Below are 23,485 nucleotides of genomic sequence, written 5' to 3' on the forward strand. Positions count from 1 at the left end.
CATCCAGCTCCTGCCTACTAGAGTTTTGCGATCAGTCTCTCCTTCATACGCGCCCACGACCACTTGCTGTCCTCACCCGCAGCATCCATCGCACTACGAGATACCCTCAAACGTCTCGCCTCGCCACCTTGCAGCTCTCTCAACTGCTCCTCGACCTTGACCTCTCGCTCACGAAGACTATTCTCATGTTCTTCCGCCAGTCTCACAATCTCAGCATGCATGTCATCTTGGAGCTGGATCTGATGCCTTAAAATCTCAGCCACCTCTAGCATCTCCGTCTGCTGCCTATCATATACCCTCCTCCTCAACTCCAGACTCCTGTGCGCCTTCTGCAGGGTGCGGAAGAGGCGGTCCATTGATCGTTGCCATCGCTGACGTGAGAGTCTACGCTCTTCGAGTGCGGCTTCACGATGCTGGATAGGGCGATGGAGGCGTGGGAGGCGGCTGAGCAGGCGGCGAGGATGTGGAGGAGCTGGGTCGGTGCCGGAAGTATCATGTTCGGCGGGGATTCCGGAATCATTGGCGGCGGTGGTTGAGGGGAATGCTCGCTGCACATAGCCAGGTTCAAGCGGCAACTGAAGTTCCGAGTCGTTCTCTGGCTCCTCATCATCGAGATCGATATCGTAGAGAACGGTGCGGCACGATGGGCATGTTGCTGCAGTCTTGAGCCATGTTTTAGCGCATTCGAGGCAGAAGGTGTGCTCGCATGGAGTGGTGATGGGCGCAGTCAGGTGCTGCTGAAGGTCAGTAAAGTCAGTGTGCCGGTATGTGTTGGCATGACTCACTTCGTAGCAGATAGGGCATTGTGGTGGTGTGAGTGTTGAGAGGAAGTCTTTCCTGGACGCGAGTGGCATGTTGTGGTATCTGGAGGGTGGTATTTGTGCGCGTTCCCTGTCTCGAGCAGATGTTGTGCGTCGTGGACTGTGTTCCGAGTGAGAAAGCTGAAGCGATGCACCAGATACCGATGCTATTTGTGAAGCTACATATTATGTGAGTCGAAGTGTCGCATGTAGTGCCACATTCACTCGAGAGAGGATGGAGAAATTTGCACCTGGATGTTATTCACTCGCCCGGAAATTTATCTAGCGCCGTTGATCATGCATTTACTCTGAGTACAGCAATTGGAGTTTTGTCAGAGTGATTGTCGAAGCAACATCATCCAGAACGTGAAAGCAGTGCCTACAACTTCTCAACGGGTCGACTGATTCTGAAGCCGTGGGCATTGCCGGACCGCATTTAGCCTGTCGATGTAGAGGGTGACCAGTATCTCGCGACCAGTGGCTGTTGCAGCACATGTACCACATAAGCGCAATGTTTCCTGTGTAGTCGTGAAGAAGGTAGGAAGCATTCGTGAACACTGACAGATAACCCGATTATCCATGCCCTTCCTAGTGTCCACCCTATAGTCTTTGGTCTACAGTACCGTCAACGCCATGGATGTTGAAGACAACAACGGAAGCATACTCACGGAAGATGACCTCTGGTCAGCACCCATGGAGCAATGCCACAAAGAGCTCGTCATCAAGCACCTTCGGCGCCTCCACAGGATCATCAGCGAGCACGACGAATCCTCGATCGGCCAGTACACGCACAAGCAAGCTGCTCGCGAACAGCTTGCCAGGGTAACGCTGATCATCCGCGACTACATGCGCATCCCTTACACCGACAACATGGAGAGCATGGTCGCCGATGTGGTGGATGGAAGCTACTATGTCGAAGGCACGCAGGATACGTACAACCAGCCCATCTTTGTGAACTCTGCGCTCTTTAGTAGGGAGCAAGAGCTTGCGGTGATGATTCAGGAACAGTCTGCTGAGAGTGTTGATGATGTGATTGAGCTGTGGAATGTTATTCCGGAGAAGTCGAATAAGGTGCTGCCAGATAGCTGTCCAAGGGCAGATATCGGCTGTGATATTGACTGGAACGAGGTCTTATGCAAGTCGAGGTCCGAGTCTAATCTGTTGCACCACTTCGGACACCTTCAGATCGAGGATATCGACGAGTGGAAGAAGGATCTTCATACCAGAAAGCTGGAGGAGCTTGATCTGCATTGGCCGCCAGTCTTCAAAGACCCAAAGCCGAACGTTGGATGGCAGCGCGAAAGGAGCAATACATCATCGATGCCGGCTTCCAGAGCGGAGTCGAAGGCGCGAGAAGCGGCGATGGCATCGACACCATCCAGTCTGCACCGAAGACCAACGTTCGGCTCGCCGACTCCTTTAAGCCCGTTTCGCAGTCGCGCAGTATCCCGGGCTTCTTTCAACAGAGGAGAGAATCTCTTCTCGATCGCAGAGAGCGAGCTTCACGATCGTTTTGCTCAATTGAAGTCTCGCTCGCCGGTCATCCGAGGTCGTGCGGCCTGGCGACTGTCTCCAGAACTGCAGACAGATGACTGTGACGATCCGGAGTTTGCGGTAGATTAACCGACCTTGGCAATCGTCCACGATTTAGCCTAGCATACCACCCATAAGTGCAAGCCCACCGAAGCCATCAAGATCTTCCACGAGTTCCAATGTGGTCTCGTTGTCGAGGACTTCCAGGCCGTTGATGTTGAGACGCCACTCTGACAGAGCAACACAGGCGATTCTTGGCTAGCGAGACTGCTCTCTCTTACGTACGCCATTCCACGCTCGGTGAACGTGACCACCGAGGAAGCGTTGGTCGAGCATTAGCATGGCGAACCAAAGTAGCACGATGAGAGTCGTCACCTGCAAGAGGCGCTCCATGAAGGTCGGGTTTTCCATGATTGCTCGGGTCTACTGATGGGGTGAGAGCAAACAGAAAGGTTGCTGTGGCCGGACTCAGATTGAGTGATGATCTGTTGAGGGAAAGTAGAGGGAAAGGCGAGAGAACGTCGAGGATCAAGTAGTCCTTATGTCTTCGTCTATGCTATGGCCTGGCGGATCAGCTGAGATCAGCAGTGTATGACAAATTAGTGAGGCTTTTTTTGGAGGAGCCTCGAGTTCCTTTCAACATGCATCTAGCTCATATTCACGTCGGCGGGAATGTTTATGAATGACTGCTGGGTGGAGATGTCTATGAGTGACTGCTGGGTGTGAGAGCGTCCGGCGACTCTGCTACAACTGCTCTTTCTCCAAGGTTATGCATCGCAACCTGCTGCGTGTACCATCTTGCAATCGCTATCCGTGGGCCACGACCAGGAGGTCACGACCAAGTACATGCTTGCGGATACCTCGTGAAGCCTGATTCTTGTGTGCGTTGCTGATGGTAAAATGTGCTGTTGGCGGTTGTGAACCTCCAAAGGTAAGCGTAGCGGAGTGGAGCTCTCTACCAACCCTTCTAGACTGCAAAGTAGCGTGCGATCCACGCTACCGCTACCCGACGTACAGTGCTTATTATACGACGACATAGGCGTTAGCGACGAGTATATGTTTGCGAGTTCGCCAACAGGCACAGTGCGGCAGGTCACGTGACCCAAAAGCTTGAAAGTCGACCAATCAGAGCGGGCGCCAAGGCTAGTTGAGGGCTGGTACAGAGCTTCACTCCCTCGCTGACGCCTCACCTACGTACTCGCAAGCTCGTACTCCGGTGTGGCTAGCGCTCGGTCGCTACTCTTAATGATGGCGTGTCGAAGATGTGAGGTGCAAGAAGGATCAGAGCTGACTCAGCTTTCGGAAGTCCGAAACGCCATTGAACCTCAACAGCAGACTGTCAGCAGTTCCTTCCTCCTTTCTCCTCCACCAACATCATCAAATGCGACGGCATTGGAGTCGAAGTGCCACCACCGTATCCAGGCCATATGACTCAATGGAGCGTGAACCGCGACAACGACAAAAGGACCCCGTCATAACACTGAGGAGTCCACTGTGGTGATTTCAAGCCCGCATCGTGACACGCACGAGGTCTTGCCAGGCAGAATCTCGCAAAGACCCTTCCAGGGGCATACAAATGTTCAGTCGTGCTTCGACAGACGGTCGAATTATGATCGAGCCAGACTGGTCAACGCATCGGCGTAATGTCGTGCCGCCAGCGGAGTCGAGGTTGACTGGCGTAGCATGCGAGCCGCCCGGTGAAGAATGTCTCGAGCACCCGCACGCGTGCAGAGGTCTCGTACGTTGTGGGTCCTGAGAGTCACAGAGCCCTCGCCCCTGCGGACGAACATCTGCACAAACTCATCATCGAGGGGTCGATCAATGTTGACGACCATGGGGAATTCTTCACAAATCTCGTTCTCCAGGTCGATACGATACTCCGATTGACTTGGCATGCTCTCGGGACCTCTGGACTTGGGTGTGACACTGGAAGCTTGCTCATCGTTGCCAGCGGGAGGACAAATTTTGTCGCGAAGCTCGGCTGATGTCCAAGCAAACGCCCATAACACAAGCGCGGCGATGAAGATCGAATATGGTTGAATCAAAGTTGCGGATGTGTATCTGCGTACATGCCAGGAAATCGCGCCGGCATGTACAACAGTAAGACGTGCTTTGTGGCAATCTTTGCGGGCCCATGCCCTGATCCTTCGCATGCTGGTCGCCTTCGATACGTTTGCCGTAACAGGAGTAAATGGCAGTCGCCGACTGGAAGCTGTGCCCTGGTCGGCCCTTTCGTCCATCATTGCTGGAAGATCCTTGATCGGGGCGAGGAGAACTATTCGTGCCAGGTGGAGATCGTTGAAGAGAGACCCGTCGACACCGTGGTTGCGTGCTGACTGGGCGAGGGCCTCCCAATGACTTGCATCGAGATAATCACAGGCACCATTTCGCCAACGGGCATAATCTGCGATTTCTGCGACACTGGCGAGATTACCGCGACCGACACCGTCGATTGTCGAGAACGGGTCGTCGTAGAAACGAGCAACATCAAACGACCGGTGAACCACGGAGTATGTCAAGGCACATTTGACAAAGTCAGACCATTCTTTCACCTATGGTCATCGTCTGGAACGTCTGGGACATGGCGCTGCGCAAGGTTTCCCGAGTTTCTTCCTCCTCCATAAATGAGGCGGCGCTCATATTGTCGTGCGGCCATGGCGAAGAAGATCTCGAGGAGCTCCATTGTTGCCAACTCTCTGCGGCCTATAGCTCTTCCGAGCAGGAGATCTTCAATCCCAAGGCTAAGTCATCCAATATTGGCCTCGAGTGGCGTATGCAAGCAAACTGCGCATCGAGTATCTAACAGAAATTAACTTCTGGATTGGAAATGATGGAGACACCTTACCCGAACGAATATGCCAGTCCGCCGACGCGTCTCTCGGCAACGCCATGCAAGCCATGCGACCCCGACCTCCTGCCCATGGTCAAGAGGATAGGATGCGTCCAGTTCGGTCAGGATGCCAAAGCGGACAGACGCCTCTATCGCACTGGTAGCCCGATCCGACCTGGGAGCCTAAAGAAACGAAGTCGGTCCGGGGGCTTAGGTACAAACCGACTGCATTTAGCAAACAACTCTGCAAATGCGGAAGTGATGCGTGCGCCTGATTTAATGGATCCTGTTTCGTGATCAGCAGGAGATTTACTTAGCTAGGACTGGGTTGAAGAATTACGTAGTGGGCTAGCAATTCACACAGCAGCAGATTCAGCCGATCCGCACATAGGTCATTGTCGGTAGAAGGCACATAGCGAGCGCCAACTACAGCTATAGCGAGAGAGGTTGACTAGCCCTATAATAGAATGCATAGCAGAGGTTGATCAAGGAACGGGTAGACTAGGTGGAACCCGGAGAAGTATATGCTAATAAGACGCTCTAGGGTTGTTCGATCGGGCAACATCTACATGTCGCTGCAATCAAGAATCGCTTACGCGCGTTACAAGAGATCATTATATATGTCGCCCGGCAGCTCGAAGGGACACTGACGTGGCTGGTACGCCGCAACGCGGTATTTCTGCTATACAGCTTCAGCAAATGTTCTGCCCCAGCTCGATCCGGAGTCAGGGTTCGAAGGCGACGTAGACATGCGCGGGATCCTGTTCTGGAAGAGCCGTCGAAAAGATCGTTCGTGCTCGCTGATGCGCGCGCCGGCGCCGTCCACGTATCTGGCCTCATTCTCGCGCGGTCCATCGAACAAGGGAAACATTACTGCAGGCGCCATTGCAGCTGCTGTGCCCACAGCTGTACTTCCTAAGCAGAGCGCGAGTTGGGCGTACCCGTAACCTGGATGGAGTAATGAGATGAATGCGCTCACGGTGGTCAATAGCTATCTCCTAAATCAGACCGCGGCATCGCTCGTTGTTCTTGGTGTTGAAGTGAAGCCACCAATCCGCCAAGAAGCTTGCTTGGTCACGTGGTGGAGCGAACACCTGACTTGGGAGGTAGGTCAATAGTATGCTTGGCCGAGTACATCTTAGTGGACGCCTGGATCAATTGGAGCCTCATCAATACGATATCATCAAGAGTGGTATGGACGTTTACAAATCGATACGACATTTACTGCGGACTGCTCGCCCTTTCTGGCCTTTGGGCTTGCCAACATGGCACGCGGACTGGCTTGCGCTGGGTATGATCTGTCCACAAGAGGGTGCCCTGATCGCGGTGTGGCGGCGAAAGGGTAGTCAGGACTGTAAGCATCGACAGCAGCGTCGCCGGCCAAAAACCCATCCAGCAAAAGATAGGACTCCCTAACAACCCCATCAACATCAACGAGTACGCAACGTGTCCGGAACGACAACCAGCCGGCACAGCCAGGTACATCTCCCAGCTGGAGCGCAACAATGCAGCCGGCTTCCAGGGCAATTGGGCGTCGAGTTACTCGCTGCACGATTACTTTGCCAACATCCTCGGCAAGCCCGGCGCCAACGAGGGTGAGAACCAGCAGGAAGGTAGCGTGTCCGGCTACTGGCCGAATTCCGAGTGGCTGGTCTACCAGTACTACCATCTTAACATGACAGGTCAACGCCTCCAGACCACCGCGTCCGGGGACGAGATCTGGGATATGTACGCGACCTACGATAGTGAGACGGGCTTCGTCAAAGTGTTGGCTGGGATCCGATATCATCCAGGGACGTATATCATTACCATCAATAACCTCACTTCGGTAGGGCTGCCCTCGTCTGGGTCCGTCTCGGTTCATACATACCACTTTGACTGGGAGAACAATATTTTTGAGAACGATGGCTTCTCGCCAGCTGATCAGGGCCCTTCGGTCCACTCTTACATGGGAGGATCGTTGACTTTTGGTGTGGGTGCTTCTAACTTGACGGCGTATGCGTTTGAGTTTAGTTACAAGTGAGCCTGTCATTGTCGAAAGGGAACAGCGAGTCTCTTGAAATATACGGCAGATCGCATAGCAGTATGCAACTCACAGATATCTTTTACTCGTCTTCGTAATTTCTCACCTGCGCCAGTATCCTGCATAGCGTGACAAGGCGAAATCTTCGAGCTCCTTCGCTGCACGCTCGAAGTCGTCTCAGACGAAGAGACAGGAGGCAGACAGGGAACCCGCTACCAATGGTCTGAGTCCAAGAGGTATGGCAGAGCGAAACGTAATGGTCAGCATTGAGGAGAGCTTGCACATGATCGAAGCGCATACGTTGACGGCCTTGAATTATCCTGGAAGTCCAGCCTGAACCAAGGGCCCACGGGGCCATCCTCAGATCAGTCTCGTAATCATGCAATTCATGCCAATCATCACACCACAACTTGCTAGCTGCCCTTTCCCAAGCAGCTACAGGATCTGAGGGCGACACTTCGTTGCCCTGGGTCAACCTCTTTCAATACAGCCATCATCTCCTCTACTTCTTGCTGGCTGGGGTGTAGTTGCTACCGCCGTTGCCGTTGTTGTAGTAGGTAGATCCGTTCGGGTTGCTGTAGTAGTAGCTGCCATCGGTATTGCTGTAGTGGTACGAGTTCGAGTTGGAGGCGGAGGAGCCGTAGTCGCGGGAGCAGTAGTGGTTGCCCTGGATATCGTTAGTACATGTGGATTGCCTGAGCGAGATCGATGTGGTAATACCTGCGAGTTGGTGCCGCTGGAGGTGACGTTGTAGCCCTGAGAGCCGGAGCTCGAGTTGTTGGAGCTACCCTGGGAAGGCATGGTGTCTCGGCCGGGGGTGTTGTGGGGGATCGTCTTGGGATTGGGTTTTGGGTTGATAGCTGATCTCAACTTTGTTTCCGTGTTTGGGCTGATAGCAAGCTGAATCGGACGTTGTTGGAGGTTGAAGCTGGAGAAGGAAATGACTTGCTTCTATATAGTAAACCCCGCCCCTGTTCGTTCTAGTCGCCAAGCTAGTAGAGTTGCGTGGAAGTTACCGGAAGACTGGTTTCATTCACCTCGAAATGAGGTACCCCGCAGCAGGGTTGTGCTTATCGCCAGGCACTAGCTCCGATGCATGTGCGGCTTCCTGCATCCTCTGTGCAGTTCTGACTGCTCAGTATTGACCTGTCACATTTCAATATTTGACACCTGAATGTAAGAACTCACCAACATGCCGGGAACCGTCAAGCAAAAGGAAATGGTCAGGCGAAGGCAATCGCGCACCCCAATCAAGGTGGACTATGTCATCGGAGATGGCCCTCCCGACCAGCAGGAACTTTTGATCCTGGAGAAGAAAATTGCAGATCTCGAAACACATAATGATATGCTCAACCGATCTTGCAAGAAGTTGTGCGATAGCCAGGATGCCTTGAAAAGGAACTTCGCAACGGACAGGTTTATGCTGGGAGAGAATCATGCCAAAGAGAAGCAGAGCTGGGTTTCAGAAGTGCAGAAGCTGAAGGATGAGATCTGTCGATTGAAGCTGCAGGTCAATGAGAAACAAGCCAGGCCAAAAGGTATCCTGAAGAGCTCTCCGTCGAGGTCCAAGGAGGAGGATTTGCCTCGAGCTGTCTATCTTCTGCGTTTTGAGCGTCGGACAAGCCAGCTCGAAAGTCATGCCGACATCATGGGCGCGTGTTCCGATGTCGAAAGTGCGAACAAAGCTGCAATGACTGCCTACAAGCAGAAATGCGACAATTGGGGAGAACTCCCTGTCACCGATCTCGGAGTCTCAGATGACCTCTGCCACCCACGCATTGGCTCGCCATCAGCGACCAGCTCATTGAGAATCAAGAACAACGTACCACTACACCAAAGCTACACTCTCCCACGGAATACTTGTCCGGCATGGCCACCAGCAGAAGATGAATGAGCACACCACGCCCGAGCCATCAGCAACATGACGTAGGACGTAGGCACTGTGTCACTGTGGCAGGACTTGGTGGTAGCAGATCACAGCCTGCCAGCCTGCGGTTTTGTTGATGCCACGCGTACTGTCTGGAGCCTTGCCACACTCACCAAGCTGAGTCGGCAATCCCGCTTCCGACTCTTTCTGCTCGCATGGCTGATGTGCTTCGATGACCCCGGGCGGGCGCCGCAATCGATTCGTCTCTTGGTTGCGAAAGCCAGTACGCAAAAGCCCTTGACATGAACACTGCACGCTCACGACATCGACTCGCAGAAATAGCTACAACAACGGAATCCTTCAGAGCGCTATCCGGAGCTAGCCTCATTTGGTCCCATCGTGGCGCTAGCGGCGCATGTAAGAGCCTCAGGTCAACCTCATGCATCTCTGGTGACGCAAACGTGGGCTCAACGCAGGTACAAGCAGCAACGCCACTGTTTCGGAAGCTGACTTCTCGGTGCTCTGTCGCCTTGGAGAGGTCTTGTACGCGTGGCAGTAAGGCGGCTTGCGGCCAGTTGGTACCCATCATCGATATGATTCTTCGGACTTTCTGGTACGCCACGGCCACGATGGATTGGATATAGGAAGAAGCAAACAACCAGGCAAAGTCTTTCTTGTACAGATACATTTACTTCAACACCTCCTGCGATCCTCGTGGTATTGCCTCAAATCTCGTCACCTCCACCAACCCTCACAACACAACCCAAAATGAAGCCCTCAACCTTCGTCAGCCTCGTCAGCTTCACAACCCTCGCTGCAGCAGCCCCTGCCGACCACATCCGCCGAGCAAACGACATCGGCCACCAAGTCAAAGCACCAATCAACGCACGTCAAGCATACCCCACCGGCACTGCCATCTACCCAACCGGTACCGCACCACCAGTTCCAATCTCTACCGGCAGCGCTTCCTGCCCAGTCGACGGTGCGGTGGTATGCAATGGACCGAACTATTTCGGCCTCTGCAACTTTGGATCAGTCGTGTGGCAACGGGTATCAGATGGCACAGCGTGTGTGGATGGGCAGATCGTTGGCACGGGGATATATGGGGTGCCAGCACCGACGGCATCTGGTGGGGCTTACTACAAGGCGTGATGAAGTGATGCGACAGTACTGGACGACAGAACCCAGAGATGATCGAGAGGGCTCGATGTGAAGCATTAGATGAGATCATGGTGGACAGCACAATTGAGGACACAGCATAGACTACAGAGGCGTACACCCGCCAAAGCAAAGCACAATGGCAGCTGTTTGGGGGACTTGTATTGAATTTTTGATTCGCGACAAGGCGGCCTAGACTCACGCCTTCTCAACCATGACATTTGAAGAAATTTTGTATGCCCAACACTCCAACCCACGCCTCCCCTCCCACACCAGTCGCGAGCCTGATGCACAAGATGAAAAATACGACGCAAATTGTCATGCCAAGCCCAGCAGAGCAGACTGAGCACTCAGCCTGTTGCACTCAATCTCATCGTTCCAATCGCTCATCCCCTGAACTTAAAGACTCCCAGGACTAGGAGGATCAGTGGCACCGCAGCGACAGACGATAGGCAAGAATGTGGGTCTTACAATTCTTGCCGGAGGGTTGCGAAGAGGAGCGCTGCATCTCACTCCGCACGACGCCAGAGTTATGTCTATGCCCTCGCCATCGTGTACAGGTGCAGTGCTCGCTGCGAGGCTCCTGCGGCGGTGATGATTGGACCTGATATGATGGGGCTGCTAGTTATTGCTTTGTTGAAGGAATGGAAGTGAAGCTGAGATGAGATGAGATGAGATGGAGTTTTGAAGGTGGGGTGTGAGTCACAATGCTGGTGCCTGAGGCAGCACGGCGATGAGGTTGCGGTTCATACATGTAGGTCCCTCCGTGAAGTCGCATTGTGCAGTCGTCCTATAAAACTAGCCTACTGCGGCTTGAGTGGTACCCAATCCTTCAATTCCTCATCACCAGCTTCATTCATCAAATCTGTCGTAGCTCTTCGAGGTGGAAGTGCAGGCCCGCTGTCTTCTCTACTTCCCACCGGCTTCCTAGGCGGAGGAGGAGCAGGAGCTGGACTGTTAAGCTTCCTTTCCACAGTGCCGTTCGCTCGTGGCGGAGGAGGCGCCATCACTGTCCTTGAGATGGTAGACGGCGTACCTGTCCTTCTCGGCTCGACGGGTGGTGGGAGCACAGTTTTAGCGGCTATATTTGTGGTGGTGCCTGTCCTTCTGGCTGTCGGTGGAGGAGGCGGACTCTTTGTGGATGCTGAGGACTGATTACTCTCCGAACGTAGCAGGTTCGGTTTGTTGGGCTTTGGTGGTGCTGGCTTGCGTAAAGTCTGCTTGAGGTGTATTCGAGCCTTCTCATCATCTAATGACCCATCGTGGCTGGTGGTTTGGGTCGTCGGCGCACCGCGATCCGATGACTTGTATGGTGGAGGCAGTTTCCGAGGTATTGGCTCGCCCTGATTGCGACTCTGTGCAGATGATGTGCTGTACAGAGACGCCGTTCTCGATGGAGGTGCGCTTGGCTTCTCGACTTTGACCCAGTCAGGTTCGCCTATTGGTGTCCACGGGTTAGACGGCCTCGCAGGGTTAGGAACGTGTCCAGCATTTGGCGGCTGTACAGTAGATCTGGCAGGCATGCCGTTGTCGAGCCACCATTTCCTCTTGTCCGAGCTTGCAGGTGGCAGACCAGGCTCCACAGAATCATATCCGTACAATGATTCGTCATCGCTTTCTGCTACCTGATTAGCTGTGTGGCTTCCAACAGCAGTCCTGCGCCTAGCGTGCAACTCGTGGCTGATCTTGTCCTTCACAGCTTGGTCGACAACGCTAATTGTGCATTGGAACACACCATACACAGGTCTGTGGTCGGAAAATCGAAGTGGCGCAGAGTCGTAGTATAGCTGGCGCAAGTTGTCACCACGGGTCAGGATCCGATCGCACCAAGCAGGTATTCGAGCCTTGTCTGATGTGTCGTAGTCATCAGTGCCCAGATTGAACTTGTAGGTGGGCAAGAACGTGGGTATCTGCTCCGAGTAGTGAGGAAATGTCCGTCCGTGCACCATCTGGATGTTGAGCTGATCGTTCTCGTAGAGAGTAGTCAGGTCACGCTGCTTGATGTATTGCCGCACACGATCGTTGTCCATGCCAATACGGTAGTTGAAGTCACCGAACCACATTATAGACTTGTGGTCTTCGATTGACCTGTTCCGTTGAAAACGCAAGCCGCTCGAGATCGTCCGATAGTCTTGGTTCCGCTCTTCGTAGTTGGCGAAGCCAGCCGCGAGATGTGCTGTCACGAAACATACAGAAGTGTCGGCGACCTCCATACGTATCGCCACCGCGCCCTTGTTACCAGCCATGCCGCTTAAGCCTGTCTTCTTCACAGCACCTTCGACGTTCTTGATCATTGGCAGAACGCTGGCTCGAACGAAGATTGACAACGAAGCACCTACGAGTTGACCACCCCTAAGCAAGACGTAGTCCTCGCCTCTGTACTTCTGCGCATTCGCATTCAGCGTCTTCCGTACCGACTCTTCCCAGACGGTTCGTCGATGCGGGTCGGTGGACATGATCTGTTGTACATCCAGGTTGACAATCTCTTGAAAAGCCACTGCCACAATCTCAGGGCAGCGATAAGCTTGTTCGACCTTTGGACACAACCAGATGGATAAATCCTCGTCAATGCCGTGAGTCTTTCCATTCAAATTGAACGTGCCGCACCAGATGTTGATCTTCTCACTTCTGGTGAATTCAGCCGACCGCTTGCCAAGCTCAGCAACGACCCAGTCGTTGATCGGGTCATACAGATGGACAGGAGTCTGCCCAATCATTCGGCCTAAGAGCATGTCCATAGTTTCTTGCCTTCCCTTGTCTTCAACATTGTTGATGTATAGCCTTTGCGCAGACTTCCGAAGATCAGCGAAAGCGCCCGCGATGGACATCTTGCCTGATCTCGTGTACGATGACTTCAGCGCTCCAGTCCCAGCATAGATCTTGCTTAACTGATCACCATTATCGGCCCAGAGTGTGCCGTGTCTCGCCCAGAAGTCAGACGTCGGACTGACATTGGCTTGCTGGAAGAGAAAGAGGCTGAAGGCAATCTTCGAGATGATAGTCTGTATCAGATTCGTACGATCAAGGCAGTCGAGGCAATTTGTCCTGAAGACACCCGCTTGCTTGAGGACGTCGTTGCGACCGACCACCGAAACCTCTTTGCCATTCCGCTGGATCTTCTCAACCATGTCCTCGGAGAGGAAGTACTCAAAAGCCATGGCAGTCGGCTCAATCCAACGTTGAATGCCACTGGCAGCATCATATCCATTAGGGCCCCTGGTCTCGGCGTGAAAGTCGTAATTTACAGCAGTAACATGTTTATGAGCCGATTCATCATCCTTCGAGACAGTATGATTGAGCGAGCTGTGCTCAATGTGCCGCAGGTACTGTTGAGTTAACATGATCTCTTGAGACTTCTCTTCGCTCAAAAGATTCACCACAACCACGTCACCATAGTTCTCCATCAATCTCTGAAAGTGCTTATCGAACGCTGGCTGCGTGGCTTCGACTGATCTCGTGACCTGTATCTTCTGTTGACCGGGCAGTCCAGCAGATTGCTCCCAGAACAGAGGCACGCTGCCACGCACCTGAACATATGAGAAGGTCATGCTGTCTGTGGCGAATATGGTCTCTGTCTCGACGAAATTTGCCACATTCCCGTCGTCGTCGATACCGCGCGAGTTGAATCTGGTTCCTGCTCTCCGGCACGATAGTCTTGATATCAAAGTCATGGTTGACGGCATGCCCGTGTTCTTGACCCTTAGCGGCGAGCTCGCAGCCGGCACTGTTATCGTTTGCGCAAAACCTCGAATGGTACTGGTCAGGATCCTCGAGTCATCCAGGGCCTGTCTCTCTCGTGGAGATAACCTCGATCGGAAGTCCACGAGCGGCTGGATCATGTACGTGTTCCACAAGAAGCCAGCATCCAAACTGTCTATGGCGATAGTGCTTGCTTCGGTCGGCCGATCTTGAAGACGCTTCGTCAGATCCAAATCTGCGCTGTAGTAGAAACTTCCACCACTGAGCAGCTTCTTCAATGCCATGCAAGGGTGCTCAAGCATTGGCTCGCGATAGCCACCGTGATCGTATCCATCGGCATCCAGACCATCGGTCGGAAACGGGTTGACCTGATCGTGTAGTAGATGATCGTAGTTGCTCGAGTTCAAGCAATGAAACTCCACACTCAAGATCCGCTGAATCGTCTCTCCCGGTCGCACAGTGGAGACTTTCGTAGAACCGTTAACGACACACAGGAAGACATTGTTGTTAAGTGTAACCAGACCTAGAGTGCCCTGGACCGAGAGGGAAGAAAGCGTACGGTAGCCATCCATATCCAGGCCCTCCCATGGCGAAAACTCCACAATACATCGTGGCGTCGCACCATCGTTGACGGAGGTCGAGGAGCCATGTTTTGCGTTGATGCTGGTCGGACTATGCCGGAATATGAGAACATGAGTGTCGGTGGCAAGCGCTAAGGCACGTCGAGGGGAGTCCCTCAAAAACACACGAATCGGCATGCTGATGCCTCATTGCTTCCCGCGCTGCTTATTGTTGCATGCAGGTGCGCCAGTTTTTCACGTTGACGGAGGCAGCAGGATTCTCAGAGTGTGTGGTAGGGTCTCCTGGGAGGTCTGATCGCATGAGAAAGTAGAAAGTGATGTCGCGTGATGTGACGAGGATGAAGCGAAGACGTTCAAGCCAAGATGGGAAGGGAGGATGATGCTAGGTGTAAGATCAGGTGCAAGGCTGCTATGATTGGTTCGGTACAGCCCGGCGCTAAGTAAAGAGTAATGACCGTGACCGTCCTGAGGAATATTAGTTTTAACTTCGAGAAATCTTGATTTGTAGGGATTTCTGATTTTGCATTCCCAAACTTTTACGAAACATACATAGCTGCAGAATGGTGCAAAAATAGAGCGCCAGCTAGCGTTAAAGATATCTCAGCCAATCGTGCAAAGTTCCTAGACACGAACAAGAGCCGTAGACATCTGTCCTATCGTTAGATAGCAACTAGGCCTTGCAAAACGACTACATTCGACCTACTACTCTCTTAAGGTACTAAGACTTGGCATCACAGTACTCAAAGCATGCACCTACACGAAAGCGAGCTCCAAAGCCACCTACATAAATGCTAGACGGTCAGCCGATACATCTCCACCTCGACGACTTGTCGACTTCCATGCTTCAAAGAGTTGTTAGCGAGAACAGTTGGCACACTATGGAAACGATGGATCTGTGTGTTCGATATACCATGTCCATCTCTATCACGAGGAACGTCGCCCATCCACAACCCCAAAACCAGCTGAGAGAGCGAGCTGTATCCGAATACGCACCCCGCATCTGAGTAAGCGTCCGCCCTGTGACCACCTTTCGAGGTGTCAAGTTCCCTTGTGGTGTCAAGTCGTGCCAGTGTCTCTTGAATGCTAGGTTGCTGTGTGGATGCCTGTCGTAGAGCTGGCTGCACTGCACGCCTTCGTGATTGTGCATCACAATGGCGCTCATCTGGTGCTCGGCTAAGATCTCCCTCAAACGGTAGACGTCCACCACAAGAATGCTCACTCTAGGATTCCCGCTGAGATTGGCTGCACAGCACACCTCGCGAACGCGAGCTCAGTGGCCATGAGCCACGAGCTGATTGCGACTGCAGCCGACTCTTCTGCCTATCCAGTGTCACCAGTCGCTGGTACGCTGCTATAAGACCATTCCGACTCCCCCCCACCCCCCCCAACATCCACAACCTCCTCCACCAACCACAACCTCGCCCACCACCCCCAAAGCCCCCACCATTCCACAACCACAATGTCACCACCACCCGCCCCCACAACAGGCCACTGCCTCTGCAACCTCGTCACCTACCGCATCTCGGGCTCCCTCGCCCCCAACCTCGCCTGCTTCTGCACCAACTGCCAGCACAGCAGCGGCAGCGCGTTCTCCTGGCTCCACGGTTTCATGCGTGCCGGTGTCGCCCTCGAGATCACTAGCGGTCAGAATGTGATTAAGAAGTATGAGGATCGGGATACTGAGAGTGGGGGACTGGTGGAGAGATGGTTTTGCTCGTGCTGTGTATGTCGGCCGCTTCTTGCGAGGTGGGGGTCTGTGGGGCTGACGCTGTAGTAGCGAAGCCCCATTATTGCTGATACGGAGAAGTTCACCTTTGTGCATGGTGGGACTATTGATGGGGAGAAGGTAGCGCCCGAGTTTGAGTTCTTTGAGCATGATGCGCCTGACTTTGCTCCGAGGTTCAAGTCGCTGGCGCAGTATTTCGAAAGCGAGTAGCTGGGATTGTGGATGTATTCTGCCCGAGTTTGAGCATCATTTTGGCATCACATAAGCGTGCATCCAACACCATACATCGCTCTCTCCACATCGCCCTTCACCATGTACCAATCTGCACGTCGCTCAGCAAACTCGTAGACTTCCTCCGCCGGGAAGATGCCATGATACCGCTGCGAGTCTGCAATAATAGTAGCCAGCTCTTTAGCCTGCTTCGATGTCTCCGAGGCTTTCGTCGACAGCAGACTGCCTCGCTTGCCTTTCGCATTGGTACCGAAGACGCTGGCAGGCGGCTCGATGTAGACTAGGTATATCTGCGACATCTCCCGCAAGGCTTCGAAGTATGGCATCAGTGGCTTCTGGCGGAGGGTAGTGACGAAGGCACTGTAGTGGTTGATGTCGCAGATCAGTTTGATTGCACCTTCGACGCTGATGCGTTGACGCTTGAAGTGTTTGCATAGAGCGCCGAAGAGGCGCAGGCCGACTTCTTGATTGAAGACATCGAGCATGTTCTTGTCGGTACTACCGACAAGCATGCCAGTGTGTCCACTGACCATGTCCACGACTTGCTTAGCGGTGGTCGTAGGACCAATGTCGACGACGCCGTCGGGCCCGGGGTTGAAGTCGGTCGGTGTTTGTGAAGTGGCGCAGATGTACTCGACCTCATCGATAAGAACATCAATGCCTTTGTTCAGTCCTGCGGCGACTCGCTCGTCAAGCATCTGCTCGAACTTCTTCTTGTCCTTGACTGCTGGGCTGAGAAAGTCATCTCGATCAGAGAGCTTGGTGGTTACCAGTTCCTGGGTGTAAAAGACATCAATCATCTGCTGGATCAGGTCACCGACATTGACGAGCTCCAAGAACGTGACAAGAGGCTCTACTCCAACGTGCGTGCTTGGTGCAGGAGTCTCGCCATTTTGCTGTTGTTGCTTAAACTTTCGCACTTCCCGAGGATTGTAGTCGCCCAGATGACCAACAGCCTTGTCGAAGCCATTCTTAATGTGACGCTTGCCAAGGATGTCGAGCAGCGTGACGAAGATGTTCTCGCACTGCTTCTTTGCCTGTTCCCCATCATTGCCGCCCATCTTCGACATCACTGCAGCACGTTCAATCGATGCTTTAGCGAGGTGGGTCAGGTTCAGTGCAACTTCAATGCTGAACAAAGACTTGATGCCTTCGAGCCTAGAGTTGAGGATGGCTGCCTTGGCCTCCAGCTCCGTTGTGGGTGCTTCTTGGGTAGGCGTTAGTGCACGTGGCGTGGGCGAGGCAGGTCTTCCGCCCGCATATGAAGTGTCAATGTTGTCAAGATGAGCCGAAGACTTAGCTGCCACACTTGTCGGCTTCGCTGGCGCGAACGGGTATGACACAACATTCACTGGCATCATGACCACCTTCTTGAAGGATGACAAGAAATCTCGCTTTGCTGCTTGTCGGCTGACGTTCGACATGAAATAGGACTCGGTAGTCGCTTCCTGCTCTGACAGCTCCTTCTCCCAGTGTGTAACGTCTGCTTCGGCCTTCGTGCGGAACACCTCGAACTCTTCGGCAAGGTAGAGGTCGATGTGCTTTTCGAAGCACTGCACAAGTGTCCGCTTGGTGCTCTCTGCGAAGTCGGATGATGAGGCCTTGGTTGGCTTTAGTGATGCTAGCAGGCGCAAAGCCTGTGAGAATGTGCCGGACACAGCCTTGGCGTAGGTCTCGATCCCTCGCCGGCGTGCCTCGTCGAACAAAGTCGTAGTGTACTCAACTATGAGCTCTTCGCAGAGCCTCCTCCAGAGCGGCGTGAGTACATCGACCGTCTGCGGAAAGACCGTGTCTATGATCTGAGACTGCTGTACCATGACCGCTGCTAGCTGCTCGAAGAAGCGTTGTGCAGGATTGAGATCAACATGACCTGGCGCGACAGCTTCAAGACAGTCCAGCGGATTACCAGATCGAGTTGTTCTCGACATGATGGGGTGGTTGGAGATGAAAGAGTCTATGCCTGCGTTGCCACCATTAAGAGCAACGAGAACATGCGCGTACCGTTTCATGCGGCCAGTGACATCGTCTGCCGCGTAGCCTTGCTCGAACTCTGATAGAACAGCATTCTCGAACACACTGATCATGGAGTCGAGACTCTGCTCACGTAGCTGCCACTCGTACGCCAAGTCGCATTGCGCGAATCGCTTGAGGTTGCCGAGGATCAGTGCTTGCTGCTCTGGGTCGCGATAGGCGCGGAAGATGCGGGCGTCGGAGTGGCCTTTTGAGTTGGCGAGGTCCAGGTAGATTGGTCCCAGTGCACTGTAGACCTTCCCAAACTCCTGCCTGGCCTGCCCACGTATTGATCGAACACGCTTGAACACGGTCAGAGCCTCATTCGGATCTACTGTGCTTGACACAGTCTTTGCAGGTGAAGTCGGCGTGCCGGAGATGGTCAGATCTTCGAATCCATCTGCTAGAGTCCTCTGCCTCCTGTGCTGCGGGGAATTGGGCTGTTCCAAGGACTGCCTGTATTTCTGCTCTTCCACACCAGCGTCGAACATGGTGACACTTCGCGCATGGCGTGCGCCACCTCCAGCAACACCATTCGCAGTCCCTGCCTGGTGCACGCCTGTGCGCTTAGCCTCTTCTGCCTGCTTGGACTGCTGTGCCTCCGTCTTCCTCTTCATGGCATCGTCCACGCTCTGTCTCGCCTCTGCCTCGTTCCAGGCGCTCATCTGCTTGAGCTTCTGGATCCATCGCGTGTCGTCGTACACCATCTCCTGCAGCCGCCTAGACACGCGAGCAAATCCGACCAAGTCCGACACGGGCAGGTAGTCGAGGATGGTGGCTATCAGCTCGGCAGGCAGCAGTGGCTTCGACGCCGCCATCTGCGTGTTGCGCAGCGACGCGAAGACATTGTCGCTGCTCCGTGCGGCGGCGGTGCCGTTGATTTGCACCTTCTTGAGGTTCCCGAGGTGTGAGGCATTGCGGACGTGGCGGGCGTGGTGGCCGAGGGTTGGTGTTGATCGCCCGCTCATATCTACTACTTCTACGTGGCAGAGGGCTGTGGCATGTCTGGAGCATGTGGACGGCTTCGCATGCGTTCAGTAGCCGCGCAGAGGTGGACCATGCACAGCTGACACTTCGCATACTTCTACCGCGCGTGGGCGCCGTGTTTCTGGGCGCTGCCAGTCTGCCAGTGAACAATCCATCGGACGCGGGACATGACATCAACCTACATCGACATGTCCCACATTGTTGCTGCTGCCGCTGCTTCTTTGTCTGCGACATCTCCCTCCTCCTCCTCCTGCGGCCCAATCCCCCGAAACCAATTCCCGCATCCCACCATGCCCACCATCTGCATCGGGAATCCAGTCCACGATAGCGCATCTCTCGCATGGCCCAGCCCGTCGGCATGCGCTCGCAGATCCGGGTCGAGCGTCTTTGCAGCCCGAAAACCTGCATTGCCCACCAGGTCATCCATGATTCCAGTTCCGGCAGTACCTCACCATCACAAGACCAGCCACATCATCAAAGCTCGCATTCAATTCCACTCTGCAGCTGCAGCGCCGTCAAGTATATTGCCACTACCTTCCTGTCTCACTTGCACCTTGTTCCTGCTTCCGTGTTATTCTTATCCCACATCAAGAGAGATACACATTCTTCAGCGCATTCACAGCGAGCCACGTCAGTCGCGGGCACAAGGAGCAGATCTTGCTCCAATGTGCTGGGTCTCGGTCAAAGATGAGGAGGAGTACTACAGAGTCCCGACGCGGACCAGAAGGGTCAAGAGGGTCGTCAGGAATTACTCGCCTTCGCCGCCACCGATTCGAAGGGTGTCGCGAACATATGTGCGACGCCTGAGTCCCCCGTCTGGACCGCCAATGGTATCATATCCACCGCCACCGCCCTCAGTGCACCCTCCATCGGCCGCGCCGCCTCCTCCAAGTCCAAGCAGACCGGCGACTGAAGCACCGCCCCCGAGCAAGGCACCGAGCAAAGGTATGCAATGACAAGAAAGAGTACTCGCGCGATTGAGGCGGAAGGAGCACGATGCGAGCCATTTCCCAGATGGACTGGTAAGCGCAGCCTTGGCATAGAATAGACAGCTAACAGTCGTTCGCATAGCACCCTCAGCTGTACCCGACCCACCCCCAGCTCCACCGAGTCAAGCGACGAGTAAAGGTACGTGTCTGGCAGGAGAAACCATACAAGGGGCCTGCGTTGCTTCCATTATCGACCTGTCGCTCGATAAGATATACCGTGCGTAGAAAACTGCTAACGCTTTCTCGATTAGCCCCATCAGCTGCACCAGATCCTCCCCCAGCTCCACCGAGTAAGGCAGCGAGTAAAGGTATGTATTGGGAATGAAGAGTCCCGGAGCATTTGGAGCGGCAGGAAAATCGCAAGCCATGCCATGACTGGACTTGTCATCGCAACCTAGCATGAATAGACAGCTAACGTTCGTCCGTACAGCTCCATCAGCTGCACCAGATCCTCCCCCGGCTCCACCGAGTAAGGCAGCGAGTAAAGGCATGTAGTAGAAAAGATGGGTTCTTCGAGCAATTGCAGCGAGAGGGAAAACGCAAGCCATGCCATGACTGGACTTGTCATCGCAAGCTAGCATGGAATAGACAGCTGACCATCTGTTCCCAGCTCCTTCTGCCGCACCAGATCCTCCTCCCCCGGCATCCAAAGCTTCCTCGCGCAAGGCATCCGTCGCCCCCGATCCTCCGCCTTCAGTATCAAAGGCCAGCAAACCCCCCTCAGCCGCCCCGCCAAGTACATTCCACCACCTCAAGCCCTCCTACGTGGAAGTTGACACCCTCTCAGAGTCCTCGCCCTCCTCTTCCTCCTCCGACGTCCGCTCCCGCAAAACCAGCGGCACCACACACAGATCCTCCAAATCCAGCGCGCCCCCGACGGAGTACTCGATGCACGAGCGGGAGCGCGAGGTGAGGCGATACTCACGACCGCGTGATACGCCGCCGGAGTGGGAGACGTATCGATACGTTGAGGCGCCACCGCCGCCGTTTAGGAGTCATAGTAGAAGTGTTAGTAGGAGGAGTGGGTCTCCGAGGCGGTCGAGTGTGGATAGTCATGGGAAGGTGAGGGATCGGATTGCGATTACGGATGGGTTTGGGAAGACTACGATTGATTGGAAGAGGTGATGGGGAGGAGAGGTGGGAACGTGGGCGTTGCATGGTCTTCTCATTGTACTAGGTTTGCTCACATAGTACGTACTCTAAGTGTCTTAGCAAGCATGTGAGCGTTGGCAGCGTTGATTTAGTGTTATGATAGTGACGGCCGTAATGTCTTTTTGAGAGTCAGGACGTCCCAGCAGTCGTCCAAGGGCCGGTGATGAGGTTGATTGCTGCCTGGCGCTTCGAGCCCTTATGGAAGCGCAGGTCGTTGCTTCGACCCGTTGGCATGTAGCTGAGTAGCGAGGTCCAATTGATGCAGTCGAGGGTATAGCGCGTCGACCTATGTTAAGTCTACGAATATACGTTCATTCAGTAGCTCTCGAGACTTGAAGCCGACAAGCCATCTTCATCAAAATCTCGACCACAATTTGTACGGCTACCGCCGCCGCTAGTCGATGTACCCTGTAGTCGCGAATTATTTAGAAAAAGAATTTATTTCAAAAAGGTTTGATTCGAATTTTATAGATTGCTTACGTCCAAAAGTCTATATTCTAGGAATTTCTGCTGTCAACAATAGACATGGACTAGCGCCTAGGACGTGAACTGCCAATGGGATGCGCTACACTGAACTCCGTTGGATTACTGGCTTACTGGCGAACATCACTGCTTCTGCTGTCTATGTCAACGGCTATCAAAAGCATTATCGGCCTCCGCGGTGCATCGGGACAGATCTGATGCTTGTACTGCGATCGGAGCAATGGACTTACATAAGACCTTCAATCCCAGGGTCTATATCTCGACATGTAGGCTGACAAGAGCGTCGATGAACATCGAGTCCATGGACAGATGCCAATCAGACGCCAGCCCAGGGAAACCTCGATCACGAGTCCTCTTCCTGATTGGCTATATCGTTGCACTGCGCGCTGAGGTTAGGCAGGTATGTTCAACACGGTGTTGGTGTGCAGTCTGTGCCTCCTTTCGAAGCCAGAATACTTGAACTCTTCGTGTTCGGTAAAGCCTATTCCATAAACGAAATGGAATAGCGCATTTCCTATTCCCTCACCTCAAACTCCACAACATCGCCCGGCGGAACAACAATCTGGGAGTCCTCGAATTGACCGCCACCCCAAAGCTTCGGCTCCGTCGTCATAATATCTTCCCGTGTCCTACCATCAAGCCACTTCGGGCAGAACTTGAACCTCCGATTAATCCCAAGTCGATAGCGATGTCCCGGCTTCAAAGGTCCATACCGCGGTATCGGTGGTCTCACCGGGAGTAAAAACTTCTCCGTGAACGTCAGGGGCTCGTTGGGATATAATGTGATCCAGTATGGGTCATCACGGCTCCCGAGCTGACAACTGACTATGTCGGCGATCTTGCCAACGTCCCGCAAGAGTGTGTCACCCTAGATCAGGGAAATGTTCAAACCGGAGCCCATATTCTGGACGCACGTAGTTTATGACTGACTGTAGCTTCTCCCTGTGCCGACGCTCGATAGTTGTGAATCTCGCGAACGAGAAAGCTACGAGGTGAGCTCATGGAAGGGGACCAAAGGGCTAGTGACAGGATGGGTTGCCGCTGGTCGCCTCGCCTTGATCTCGATGTAAGCCTTTGTGGTCGGGACCGCTGGTGTTTGACAACGTTGCGTAGTCTCCAGCGATATATACGAGGGAAGAGCGCCTCACAAGATGCGTGAGCGACTTGATGCCGATTCTCCATCTGTACTGCAGTCTTCGGCGCGGAACTGATCGCGATGACACAGCAAGATGGTGTTCTGATAGCCCGGTCACGTCGAGATGCTCGTGTGATGGACAGACGAGGACAGAGTAAGGTGACACTGACGGCCGAACAAAATCACGGACTAGCGGAGCGAGTAGCCGGGCCAATCACTATGTGTCAATGCTCACAGCTCTCAATCTTGCTTCGACTTTCACAACCTCTCCAGGGCTTGCT

General features: G+C 53.8%; 12 protein-coding genes across 12 annotated transcripts; 6 read left to right on the forward strand and 6 right to left on the reverse strand.

Moving 5' to 3' along the window:
* Window positions 1-17: 17 nt before the first annotated feature.
* CLAFUR5_12355 (uncharacterized protein) lies at window positions 18-854 on the reverse strand (the record flags this gene model as incomplete). The annotated part of the gene is made up of 2 exons (XM_047911503.1): window positions 18-734; window positions 786-854. 2 exons carry the CDS (start codon window positions 852-854, stop codon window positions 18-20), a joined length of 786 nt encoding a protein of 261 aa, XP_047767562.1.
* A 579-nt stretch (window positions 855-1,433) lies between these two features.
* Window positions 1,434-2,423, forward strand: CLAFUR5_12356 (uncharacterized protein; the record flags this gene model as incomplete). The annotated part of the gene is made up of 1 exon (XM_047911504.1): window positions 1,434-2,423. One exon carries the CDS (start codon window positions 1,434-1,436, stop codon window positions 2,421-2,423), a length of 990 nt encoding a protein of 329 aa, XP_047767565.1.
* A 24-nt stretch (window positions 2,424-2,447) lies between these two features.
* On the reverse strand, window positions 2,448-2,744 carry CLAFUR5_20285 (uncharacterized protein; the record flags this gene model as incomplete). The annotated part of the gene is made up of 2 exons (XM_059463121.1): window positions 2,448-2,563; window positions 2,615-2,744. 2 exons carry the CDS (start codon window positions 2,742-2,744, stop codon window positions 2,448-2,450), a joined length of 246 nt encoding a protein of 81 aa, XP_059319139.1.
* A 3,684-nt stretch (window positions 2,745-6,428) lies between these two features.
* On the forward strand, window positions 6,429-7,186 carry CLAFUR5_12357 (uncharacterized protein; the record flags this gene model as incomplete). Its single annotated transcript, XM_047911505.1, has 2 exons — window positions 6,429-6,454; window positions 6,505-7,186. The coding sequence occupies 2 exons, from the start codon at window positions 6,429-6,431 to the stop codon at window positions 7,184-7,186; spliced, it is 708 nt and encodes a 235-aa protein (XP_047767564.1).
* A 502-nt stretch (window positions 7,187-7,688) lies between these two features.
* CLAFUR5_12358 (uncharacterized protein) lies at window positions 7,689-7,987 on the reverse strand (the record flags this gene model as incomplete). The annotated part of the gene is made up of 2 exons (XM_047911506.1): window positions 7,689-7,853; window positions 7,907-7,987. The coding sequence occupies 2 exons, from the start codon at window positions 7,985-7,987 to the stop codon at window positions 7,689-7,691; spliced, it is 246 nt and encodes an 81-aa protein (XP_047767205.1).
* Window positions 7,988-8,378: 391 nt separating this feature from the next.
* CLAFUR5_12359 (uncharacterized protein) lies at window positions 8,379-9,080 on the forward strand (the record flags this gene model as incomplete). The annotated part of the gene is made up of 1 exon (XM_047911507.1): window positions 8,379-9,080. The coding sequence occupies one exon, from the start codon at window positions 8,379-8,381 to the stop codon at window positions 9,078-9,080; it is 702 nt and encodes a 233-aa protein (XP_047767204.1).
* A 741-nt stretch (window positions 9,081-9,821) lies between these two features.
* Window positions 9,822-10,205, forward strand: CLAFUR5_12360 (uncharacterized protein; the record flags this gene model as incomplete). The annotated part of the gene is made up of 1 exon (XM_047911508.1): window positions 9,822-10,205. The coding sequence occupies one exon, from the start codon at window positions 9,822-9,824 to the stop codon at window positions 10,203-10,205; it is 384 nt and encodes a 127-aa protein (XP_047767593.1).
* An 809-nt stretch (window positions 10,206-11,014) lies between these two features.
* Window positions 11,015-14,668, reverse strand: CLAFUR5_12361 (Inositol-1,4,5-trisphosphate 5-phosphatase 1; the record flags this gene model as incomplete). The annotated part of the gene is made up of 1 exon (XM_047911509.1): window positions 11,015-14,668. One exon carries the CDS (start codon window positions 14,666-14,668, stop codon window positions 11,015-11,017), a length of 3,654 nt encoding a protein of 1,217 aa, XP_047767603.1.
* Window positions 14,669-15,950: 1,282 nt separating this feature from the next.
* On the forward strand, window positions 15,951-16,427 carry CLAFUR5_12362 (uncharacterized protein; the record flags this gene model as incomplete). Its single annotated transcript, XM_047911510.1, has 2 exons — window positions 15,951-16,214; window positions 16,269-16,427. The coding sequence occupies 2 exons, from the start codon at window positions 15,951-15,953 to the stop codon at window positions 16,425-16,427; spliced, it is 423 nt and encodes a 140-aa protein (XP_047767187.1).
* Window positions 16,428-16,474: 47 nt separating this feature from the next.
* On the reverse strand, window positions 16,475-19,426 carry CLAFUR5_12363 (F-box protein pof6; the record flags this gene model as incomplete). The annotated part of the gene is made up of 1 exon (XM_047911511.1): window positions 16,475-19,426. The coding sequence occupies one exon, from the start codon at window positions 19,424-19,426 to the stop codon at window positions 16,475-16,477; it is 2,952 nt and encodes a 983-aa protein (XP_047767188.1).
* Window positions 19,427-19,623: 197 nt separating this feature from the next.
* CLAFUR5_12364 (uncharacterized protein) lies at window positions 19,624-19,872 on the reverse strand (the record flags this gene model as incomplete). Its single annotated transcript, XM_047911512.1, has 1 exon — window positions 19,624-19,872. The coding sequence occupies one exon, from the start codon at window positions 19,870-19,872 to the stop codon at window positions 19,624-19,626; it is 249 nt and encodes an 82-aa protein (XP_047767189.1).
* Window positions 19,873-20,110: 238 nt separating this feature from the next.
* Window positions 20,111-21,559, forward strand: CLAFUR5_12365 (uncharacterized protein; the record flags this gene model as incomplete). The annotated part of the gene is made up of 5 exons (XM_047911513.1): window positions 20,111-20,390; window positions 20,517-20,573; window positions 20,686-20,742; window positions 20,865-20,921; window positions 21,045-21,559. 5 exons carry the CDS (start codon window positions 20,111-20,113, stop codon window positions 21,557-21,559), a joined length of 966 nt encoding a protein of 321 aa, XP_047767190.1.
* Window positions 21,560-23,485: the final 1,926 nt, after the last annotated feature.

The sequence above is a fragment of the Fulvia fulva genome, chromosome 10, assembly GCF_020509005.1.
Source record: "Fulvia fulva chromosome 10, complete sequence".
Lineage (NCBI taxonomy): Eukaryota > Fungi > Ascomycota > Dothideomycetes > Mycosphaerellales > Mycosphaerellaceae > Fulvia > Fulvia fulva.